The sequence below is a fragment of the Orycteropus afer genome, unplaced genomic scaffold, assembly GCF_000298275.1.
Source record: "Orycteropus afer afer isolate SDZICR_OR568_19922 unplaced genomic scaffold, OryAfe1.0 scaffold00069, whole genome shotgun sequence".
Taxonomy (NCBI): Eukaryota; Metazoa; Chordata; class Mammalia; order Tubulidentata; family Orycteropodidae; genus Orycteropus; species Orycteropus afer.
In genome coordinates, this window is record NW_006921656.1 from 11,083,385 (window position 1) to 11,094,819 (window position 11,435).

At 42.1% G+C, this 11,435-nt stretch overlaps 1 protein-coding gene across 1 annotated transcript in view; it reads left to right on the forward strand.

Annotated features, from left to right (window-relative positions):
- ADCY8 (adenylate cyclase 8) overlaps nucleotides 1-11,435 on the forward strand; it is a 241,109-nt gene that overhangs the window by 171,225 nt on the left and 58,449 nt on the right. Inside the window, exon 9 of the mRNA XM_007940545.2 lies at nucleotides 9,705-9,805. Within this exon, the coding sequence (XP_007938736.1) occupies nucleotides 9,705-9,805 (101 nt within the window). The remainder of the gene's footprint in view (nucleotides 1-9,704; nucleotides 9,806-11,435) is intronic.

Consider the following 11,435-nt stretch of genomic DNA (forward strand, 5'->3'; position numbering starts at 1 on the left):
GAGAGAGAGAGAGAGAGATTGACTCAAGACCCACCCTACACTAATCCTGTCTTATTAATGTAACAACCACTACCATTCCCTAATGGGATTATAACCACAGGCTGACATTGTTAGGTGCCTTCCAGTCAGTGCCAGTGCATAACGACCCTATGTACAGCAGAAGGAAACACTGCTGGGCCCTGTGCCATCTCTGCAAGTATTACTACGTCTGAGCCCATTGTCGCAGCCACTGTGTCAGTCCATTTGTTGAGGGTCCACCTCATCTTTGTTGACCCTCTGCTTTACCAAGCATGATGTCCCTCTCCAGGGCCTGGCCCCTCCTGACAACATGTGCAAAGTACATGAGACAAAGTCTCACCATCCTCGCTTCTAAGGAGCGTTCTGCTGTCCTTCTTCCAAGACTGCTTCGTTCCTTCTTCTGGCAGCCCACAGCACAGTCAGCATTCTCCATCAACTCCATAATTCAAAGAAATCAATTCTTCTTTGGTCTTCCTTATTCATTGTCCAGCTTTCGCATTCATATGCGGCGATTGAAAATACTATGGCTTAGGTCAGGTACAACTTCGTCCTCAAAGTGACATCTTTGCTTTTTGACACTTTAAAGAGATCTTTCACAGATTTACCCAATGCAATACAAGTCACTTGATTTCTTGACTGTTGCTTCCATGGGTGTTGATTGTAAATCCAAGTAAAATTAGGATTTACAATACATATTTTGAAAGACGCAATAGAGGTTGTTGCTATGAGTCAGAACCAACTTGATGGCAGTGAGTTCAGTTTTATTTTTTTAAAAACTTAATAAACAACAGGCTATTTTGTACATAGTGCTTTTTAACACAGTGTTAAGCATTCTTTGCCCGGAAATAAACCTTGAACCTTTCTCTACATTATTAAATATTCATTTATAAAATAATTTCAGTAACTGCAGACTTTTTCACTGTGGGGCTTGATCATTATATATTTAACCAATAACCCAAAGGTGCATGTCTTTTGTTTTACACTATTATAAATTATGGGAGCTCTGGTGGCATAGCGCCTAAGTCACTTGACTGCTAACCAGAAGACTGGCTGTTCAAATCCACCAGCCACTCCTCAGAAGGAAGGTTGGGCAATCTACTTCTGTAGTGATACCGCCTCGGAAACCCAAGGAGGGGTCACTATGAGTTGGGGCCAACTCGACAGCACATAACAACAGCAACAATTATAAATTATAAACTACACTGCATCCCCATCGTCAGAGTTAGATCTTACATCTGTGCTTAATTACCTCCTTAGGATAAAATGCTAACAGTGGGCAAAAGAGAATGCACATTTGTAAACACTTGCTATGCTGGGGTGCACTGCTTCTCTCAACAGCAGTGCTTAAGAGCACCATTTCTATACACTTTCCAACCCTGTTTACTGATTTTAAGAATTGCCAACTTAATAAGAATACCACCTCCCGTCATTTTCACTTTGGTTTCTTAAACTAATGTCGAGGTTGAATGTCCTTCCATCTGTGTTTTGGCCGTTGTAGTTCTCCTTTTGTTTTTTTGTTTGTTGTAATTGTCCTTCTTGTGTTGTGCTGCTTACCATGGTCTTATTGATTTGTGAATGCAATTTATATAGAACTTGCCTCCCTGTGGGATCATTGGTCTTGGGGATCTTCCTTTGTTGGGAAAAATTACAAGAAGGTGATATTTCTTGATCTTTGGTCCTCACTTATGTCCTAGGATGACTTCTAAATGCAGCTGAGGATGGGGAAGACAATAGATTACAATTATCTGTGGATGTTTCCAGGCTCATTAATGTTAGTGGTTCAACAAACAGTGCCACCACCTCCCAATAAAGAAACATCTTCATCTTCAATAAAGATTAAAACCAAACCTAAACCCACTGTCATCGACTCAATTCCAACTCATAGCAACCCTATAGGACAGAGTAGAACTGCCCCGTAGGGCAACCCATAGGGTTGCTGAGGCTGTAATTCTTTACAGAAGCAGACTGCCCCATCTTTCTCCCACAGAGCAGCTGGTGGATTCAAACCACCAACCTTTTGGTTAGCTTTACCCACGACACCACCAGAGCTCCTTGAATAAAGATGAGGTTAATGTTCAATATACACCTCTAAGTTAATTGTAGGAGTTCCGATAGCATAGTGCCTAAGGCACTTGACTACTAACCAGAAGCCTGGCGGTTCAAACCCACCAGCCACTCCTCGGAAGGAAGATGGGACAATCTACTTCTGTAGTGATACTGCCTCGGAAACCCAAGGAGGGGTCGCTATGAGTTGGGTCTGACTCAACAGCACATAATAACAACAACAACAAGTTAATTGTATTTCTGTGCTTCTGATGTAGGCATTTTAGTAAGATGAGTAGTAACATCAAGCCACATCAATGAAGAATTTTTAATGCTGATATCTTAATTCCAAAACGCTTTGCATTGAAAAAAGGCCTCCTTTTGTCACTGTGACAAATTTCTGCCATAAAAAGCCTCTTTGTCCTTGACTAATGGTATTGAAACTTGACAATTAATGGGAATCTTATTGAAAATGCAAGGTCCTTCCCATCTCCCCATCCAAGGTTCTGATGTTCAGGAAGTCCTGTATTGTGAGGAACACTCACTCCAGGCTTCTCTTGTCATGAACTGTAGGCCACTCCCTCTGTCCTTGGTCACACATGGAGAGTAGGCTGGTCACTTGTCTCCAACCACCAGAGGTCAGATCACAGCAGCCAGGTCCCCAGGTCTACACTTGAGGCCAAGATGGCCTTAAACAGGCCTAGAGATGTTTCTGTAATGCCCACAGTGGCCCCAGGACCTTAAGCTCTGGGGCTCTGGGGTAAAACAGGCTTTGGTTCAAATCCCACTTTAAAAAGAGAAATGACCACAAAGGACAGTTGGTTAATAGTGACTGACAATTGATGGATACAGCCAAGTTGTTGGCAATTCATCACTCAACTGGACACACACACACACACACAGTCTTCATTTATCACAAGTACTTGGTCTTTTTCAAAAGGATTACTAGACAGATATGACTTGAACCCAATTCCTGCCAGCCCCTGGCCAGGTAACACATGACAAAACACTTGATATCACTGAGATTATGATGATCTCAATAAAGCCCCTTAGAGTTGTGGTGAAAATTAGATGTCACAATATTCATATAATAGAAATCTTGCATAAATGTGATTGTCTTTCTTTTCCCATGCTCTTCTGATTAATCCCATGCCAAGCCTAGGTGCAGCTAAACCCTCACTTAAAATAAATCTCACCCTTCTCCCAGACCTCTTTTTAAAAAGCTGCTTCATGAAAAAATGAAAGGATGGGGAAGTCTTGATGCATCTTGTGTTGCAGGGTCTAGGGTCCACTCCTGCACCTGTAACTCCAGGGGCTGGTCTTCCCATTGATGCCCCCAGACTATTGAAGTGCAAGAAGCAGCCATCTTGGCTCCCTGGAGTAGGTTTAAATACGTAAGCATCACTCACTTGTCTTTTCTCTAAATGATGGGACTGTTCCCTGATCTAAACGACTCTTCATCTTCTAAATAAGGCCTTCTGTTGTTTGATCCTACCCAACGGTCATGGCTTTCTTTCCATGAGAACAGACCAGCCAAGGATTGGCAGTCATTTCACATTGGGTCTCTTTTGTCCCCTGGTACAATTGCTCTTCTGTCCACACTTCTTGGGATTCTTGGGAGACCCACTGGCTTTGTGCAGAGCAAGTGCTGTGCTCATCTTAGGTGATTCAGCCAGGTCTAGACAGAAGTGCAATGTGAAGACAGGAAGACGTGGCCTCCACTCCCTTGGGACCTACTCTCCCACTTGTGACCTTGAACTTGTCACTGACCTCCTCATCCTAAAAATGGACTTGGTAATACCCACCTCACAAGGTGGTTGTGCCAGTGAACCACAGATAATATTTATTAAGTGCCTTGGAGGCTGCACTTAATCGCCACTGAGACAACAACAGTGTTGTAAAGGGACTAACTTTGGTTGAACACTCATTACCACATAAAGCACTAGCCTGGGTGGTTTGTGTCTGCTTCCTCATTTCATTTAACTCTTACAGCAGTCCTTTCATGTGTATGTTATCTTTGCTATTGAATAGATGAGAGAGACTCAGAAAATCTGAATAACTATCTCAAGGTCTACACATGTAGAAGGCAACAGAGCTGAAATTAAAATCTAAGTCACTCTGTGTCCTCTGACTATTTCTACCACACCCTGCAAAACTGTCCCATTTATAATTTGGAACATGTTAAGGATGTAACCAGTGGGATTGGCAGGAAGGCTTGCATAGCTACGAGTGGCACTAAATACCTTGTTTTTGTTAAGTGCTGTCAAGTTAGTTACAAATCATAGAGACCCTACATACAACAAAGGAAATACTACCTGGTCCTGCACCATCCTCACAATCATTGCTATGTTTGACCCCATTGTTGGAGCCACTGTGTCAATCCATCTCATTGAGGGTCTTCCTCTTTTTTTGCTGGCTGTCTACATTACCAAGCATGATGTCTTTCTCCAGCGAGTGGTCCCTCCTGATAACATGTCCAAGTGCATGAGACAAAGTCTCACCACCCTCCCTTCCAAGGAGTATTTGAGGAAGAGAGAAAAAAGAGAAAAATTGAAGCCATAAAATTTCTCTCACCTTCACTTCACCCCACACATGTGTACAAATGATCTACCACAAGCTTCTGGTAGAACCCAGAAGCTGGATAAAGACAGATCATGATAGATTAAAACAAAGGGAACATTGTCAGCATAACCATCCATGCACATGTGAAAAATTAGAAGTGAATGAAATAAAAACCAGCCACTCCTTGGAAGGAAGGTGGAGCAATCTACTTCCGTAGTGATACTGCCTCGGCAACCCAAGGAGGGGTCACTATGAGTTGGGTCCAACTCGATGGCACACAACAACAACAACAACACAAATAGAGACACACAACCCCTTCTCCTTTAGGTCACTAGGAATAGGAACCATGAGTCCTTATGCCACCCCTGGATCCAAAAATATGGAATCCAGGAGGTAGTTCTGTGGCAAACTCTGTCAAGTTCTGTCTGCCACATTGACTTAGTTTTGAGAGCAGACAAAACCAGAAATCTCCTCCTAAAAAGACTAAAGTTATATCAAAAAGAAAGTGAGCTTCATTTTTCACACACAAACCAGCCATCAGGTGTTGGCCATTTTTCTGTTAGTCTTAGTCATAACTCCCGTTAAGAGAGCTTGCTACCAATCAAAATCTGGGCTGTGTGTTTTCAAAACACTCCTTTGATGTCATTTTGTTTCTGCCAGCAGCCACATGAAAATAAGCATGTGGCACATAGTGAATGTTTAGATAAGCTTTTGGCTGAGTACCACTGGTTTCTACTTCCATTCAGAATTTCTCTCAGTGTTCTCTATTTTTGTTATAAAGAAAATTATTGTTAAAAGGAAGCTTACAAGATTTCAGGAAAAAATGTATCACAAACTGAAATGTTTCTTCCTTATTCTCATCAACTTACCAACTATGGAAGTGCTAATTATTAGAATAAGAGAATGAGGGAGGAATTTTGGAAAAGCAATGCAAGTTAGGCAAATTAATGAATGTTTTGATTATTAGGATATTGAACTCTAGAAGCACACCTTTTTTTTCTTGAAGGAAAAATATTCAGAATATATTGCACAATTCTATTTCTTATTTGAAAAACAGTCATATTAACTGGTCTTCCTTGTAAGCGTATGGATATTTTCCTATCATGGACAGCATTGTACTTCAAGACAGATCTTGAAATGTTCTTTTTGATGATGAATGTGATGCCACTCCTCTTCAATTTGTCATTCCTGGCAGAGCAGACCACATGATTGTCTGATTCAAAATGGCCGTACCAACCCAATTCAGCTCACTAACGCCTAGGATCTTGATCTCTATGTCTTCATTTCATTTTGGACAGCTTCCAGTTTTCCCAGATTAATACTTCTTACATTCCACATTCCAATTATTAATGAATGTTTGCAGCTGTTTCTTCCCATTTTGAGTCATGCCCCATCAGCAAATGGAGGTCCAGGCAGCGTTACTCCACTCACATCATTAAGGTCGACTCAACATTGAGGAGGCAGCTCTTCCCCAGTCATGCTTTGAGTGCCTTCCAACCTGAGGGGCTCATCTTCCAGCACTATATCAATGCTTCACTGCTATTCAAAGGTTTTCAGTAGCCATTAATTTTTTTCAGAAGGGGACCTGGACATGTCCTTCTTTCTAGTCTGTCTTAGTCTGGAAGCTCTCCTGAAACCTGTCTACCATGGGTGACCCTGCCGGTATTTGAAATACCAGTAGCATAGCTTCCAGCATCACAGAAACATGGCAGCCACCACAGTAAGACAAACTGAAAGGCATGCCGGTGGGAGCATGAAACCAGAACCAGATGGTCTCAGGTATTCTTCATTGATATGAATCAGACACTTTCTGGTCACATTCACAATTTTGTTTAATTTTTTTATTTTTAAGCGAATGGCTCTGTTGCAGAGTCAGGTTATTTTTGAGTCTTTACTGCAACAGTAAAGCCCAAAATGGTGTATTTCAGCTTCCTCCTACTAGGACAGAGGCCACCACTACAGAGGGCAGGATATATAAAGTAACAAGTGTTACAGCAAAATAAATGATTGGTTGATTGACTATGTGATTAATAATCATAGGAAATACTTGTATAAGGATTATCATGTGCATAGGTATTTATCTGAGCACTTAGCATGTATCATTTCATCTCCCCAAAAAACCTAATGAGGTACCAAACCCTTTGTCATTGAGTCTATTCCAACTCATAGAGACCCTATAGGACAGGGTAGAATTGTCCCACAGGGTTTCCAAGGCCTTAATCTATACAGAAGCAGACTGCCACATCTTTCTCCTGAGCAGTAGCTTGTGGGTTCAAACCCTTCAGCTAACAGCCAAGCACTTAACCATTACACCATCAGGACTCCTACTTGATAAGTACTTGATTATCCTACTTGATTATCCTCATTTTCCAGATGAGGATATTAAGACATAGAAAGCTTAGTAAATTTACCCAGTTACTTGGCAAGCAAGCGATGGAGCCAGGATTCAAGTCCTGGCAGTGTAGCTCTTGAGTAGTCCATGCTCAACAGTAAGATATACGAGGATAAATGGGGCCAAGTGAGGACAGACAGAGGCAAGACAATGAGTCTCTAACTATGGTCAGAAGCAGTGTATGTATAGCTTAATACAGCTGTGAGCCGCAGTGTTCAGCCCTTCACAAGGCAAGAGGAAGTGAGTGAATCACCGCTCAGTCTCAGGACCCCGTCACCTGGAGCCAATTAGGAATTTTCTTTCTGCAGGAATGTTCTTCTTGCATTTCTAAACTAATATTGCACTCCTGTTTGAAACCTAGTTTTTTATATATGATTGACATCAACTTCAAAATGATTATCAGGTTCTTCTTTTAGGCAACTGTGTGAGGCACCAGGGTTCAAACATAAAAAGAATAGAACAATTTAGCATTGCAAATCTCTCTCCACTTGGTAGGTTTTTTTTTTTTTTTTAAGTGACATTCAAAGAAGCTGACGTTGCCCACAGTCAAACAATGCTCATGAGAAAGATCCGGCAGCAAAGTTCTCCCAGTCTTCCAACTTCACATGAATGAATGCAATTTGCTATTTGAAGAAAATGAAGAACCTAAAATCTTATGCAACTTGAGTCTGGACAAATGACGATGAATATATAACACTTTTAGTCATCAGTAAGAAACCCTCCAGAAGAGAGTCGCAGAGACAAAGAGTCACAGGTTTGGGACCTGGAAGGAACTTCCTCACCAAGAGAACTGACCAACTATGGAAAGGAGTGCTTTGCACACCCGGCTTCCAAGCACTGGGACTGTCTAGGTTGAGGGCATTTAGGCCCTAGGATACCTGCCCCAGCTCAGAGTAAAGAATCTCACTTCCCCAGCCAAAGCAGGGAATGTTACCTGCTTTGAGTAGACATCAGAGATGTTATGGAAAGGGTTTCTAAATCAGGGAGCTGAGAGTCTCTTGTAACTCTTATGATGCTGTGATGATGATGATGAAAGAGAGGAAGAGAGGATTATGTACATCAAAAGTTACTACTGTTGTTGCGTTTCAAATCCCACAATCAAATCTGTATAACAAAGCTCACAGGAAAATTGATCAGTCAGCCAACAAAGAATAATTAGATCTGTGCAATTAGTTGCTAGAAGAAACTCCGACATTTATTTTTCTCTGAATTGACTGATTGTGGCTAATTCATTTATTTTGAAGTTGGGTCCCTGCCACTGTGCCTTGTTCTCAGGTAGACAGTAATGATTAGTCATGTGGATTTTCTGTGGTTCTATCAGGAATGGGGATGGTTGTAGTGATTCTCCAGGGGCCTGTCCCTGGTTCCCCTCTGAACACCAAGCAAGGAGTCAATAGACAGAGGCCTTGGTAACCGAGTAAAAAAGTCTCGGTCTTCACAAGCAATACATTATGACTCTAGGGAGCAATGTGCTTCCCCCATGGAGCTCACAAGCAACAAACAGGCCTTCAAATGTTAGCAGTAAATGCGAGTCTAAGACTCGGGCCACACCAAGAAGTTGGCAAGAGAACAAAAGCCATGTAACTGTTGCTTGTGGATACCATACCAGTAACCGGTTGGGCCAAAACCCTTCCCTTGGCACTGTGGACATGGAGCCTAAGATGTTGCAAAAATTCTTTGTGCTGGCTTACTCAAGTCAGGGATAATAACATTCCCAACAGTGTGCAATTATTACTTTGCTAAAGCTGAGTTTAGCTTTCTGTTTCCGGGGGTGGGGGGTGGGAAACGGACATAATCTGCAAGCTGTGTGATCCAAGGCAAGTAACTAAATGTCTCTGACTGACATTAGAGGTAAAACGAAGGATGTGGTTTAGACTGACTTTAAGGTCATTTTCAGTCTTAAAAACCCTTCTGAAATAACTGGGTTATTCCTTAGTGGAGTGATTCCCAAGATAGTTCAGAAAGTAGGCAGGACTAAGGCAAGTGCACATTCAGTGCTGACCTTCCAGAAGCTTTTAAGGCTGGAAAATGAAATTACTGAGTACTCTGATAATCAAAATGAAGTTACCACCATCCCCCCAGGCCATCACAGGCAGAGAGCAGAGGGCATCAGGCATACCGGTCTATTAGTCTTAGTTTCTCTCCTGTGAAATGAAAGAGCTGCAGTAGCTGGACTTCTCGTGGAGTACTTTCTATTGTAAGATTCTGTGAATTATTTTCAGTCTTTATATAGAGAGATACAAAGAAGGCAGGAAGACCCCCAGGTAAAACATTTCCCTGGGTCTCCAAACCAAACAAAGAGTAGAGCAAAATCCTGAAATGACTTAAGTTTACTCATGAAGAAAGTCAGCGTGAATTTGATTTACTGCATATCTGATTGTGTGCTCTTCTGTTAAAAACGATGTGAGTTCAGAGAGAAGAGAGGACTGGGTGTCCTCGTGCGAAGTCCCCTTCCATCCCTTCTGCTCTGAATGGTGTTCGTTCCTGGGCTCTCACCCAAGGGTTGGAGGGAGGGATGGAGATAATGCTTTGAGAAGGGTTTATTAAGATAAGGATTCCTCTTCATTTTTTAAAAAAATATATTTAATTGCCTGTTTCTTCTTGCTGTTTTTTCCTGCTAAAACCTAATTCTTCCAAAAGCCAAGCTCTGCTATGAAGTAATTTGTTCTCCTTTTTTTTTAAATTTCAGTATTCTCAAATGAGGGATGAAGTGTTCAAGTCCAACCTGGTCTGTGCATTCATCGTCCTCCTATTTATCACGGCAATCCAAAGTTTGCTTCCTTCTTCAAGGTAAGTATGGAGGGACTAAACTGTCAGGTGAGATGTCTTTGTGAGCTGATGGCACCTTACCTGGAGTTAACCAGCTGGCCTTTTTAAATTAACCGGATCTAGGATTCATACAAAATGGTTAACATCTGTGTCTGTTCTGGTTGTCTTACTCTGTGCAGTAACTACTCTGTTAAGGCAAGAGTTTTTTTGCCAATCTCAATGAAAACAACAAAAGCCGAAAGAGGCCCCTCTTATTGGACATTGCACTAATGAACACAGACAGCTTGTGGAAGAGCCTCCATCACCATGTACTTGTTCCTTTGTTGATTACCCTGAGTCTTCTGCAGACACAGCGTCACAGGGCCCTGACTCAGCAAAATCTGCACTTTCGTCCTAATGCAAGTACCTGGATGTATGCCAGGCACTGTCCCAATTAGTTTACTGACAGTAACTCCTGCTATCCTCATGATGACCCTGTGAGATAGCTCCTGTTTTTGTCTCCATTTTAAAGAGGAGAACATTGAGGCTCACAGACGTGAAATAATTTGTCCAGTGTCTCAGGGTTGAAAAATATCATGGTCTGGGTACAAACCCAGGAAGTCTAGCTCCAGAGCCTGCACTCTTTCCAGTCCATTGTATACATGATTTGTTACAGGTGCCAGAGGCAGGATTTGAACCTAGCTCTGGATTAGCTCACTGGCTGTGCTTTTTCCTCTCTCCTGCCGTATAGGTAGCTCCTCCATCTTTTCTCAGTTAACTTCCCTTCTCTCTATCTTGCCATGAGATTTCTCCTTACAAGTAGTTGAGAAAAATAACATCAACAAATGTTTGTTAAATGTCCATATAGGCAAAGCAACATACTAGCACTGGGGGACGGTATAATTTTGCAAGAGTTGTTTCACAGCTTCTAAGACGTAGTTTGGTGAGAGAGACAGACATTAACAATGGCTCCCCATAACCGAGCACATGTTATGAGCTATGAAAATGCAAAATTCTTTGTGTAGATTGTCTCCAAAAGCCTCAAAAACAACCAATGAGTTTCCAGTTCCCTTTTTGTAGGTGAGGAATTATCTAAGACCACACAACTGTATAATGGCTGAGTTGGGATTTGAACCCAGAGACAAAGTCTGTGTTTTTAACTGCTTAACTGCCCTGCACCAAAATCAGTGACTGCTTCTGACCAAGGGGTTCAAGAAACAGCTTGCAAAACAGGGGGTGTTTTGAGCAGAATAGGACGAGGGAGAAAGAGTAGAAGGGCACCCCCAGTTCAGAGAACAGCACTGACAAAAGGCAGGGAAGCATGAAAGACCGTATGTTTGTAGAATAGTGAGTTATCTAGAGGGCCTAGAGTGAGGACTTGGACAAAGATGTGGTGAGCGCCATGAAAAAGGACGGAGCTGTCAGAAGTTCAATGTCCATAAGGTGATCCTAAGGAATGTGGAATTGACCCCGCCCTACAGGATCCCCCAGCAATTTTGAAGGAAGCCTGTGGCTTCATGAAGGGAACATGTTAACATTCACTAACATTCAGGCAATGACCAGACTTGAGCTTTTCAGAATTGTTGTTGTTGTTGTTATGTGCCGTCGAGTCAGACCCGACTTATAGCGACCCCTCCTTGGGTTTCCGAGGCAGTATCACTACGGAAGTAGA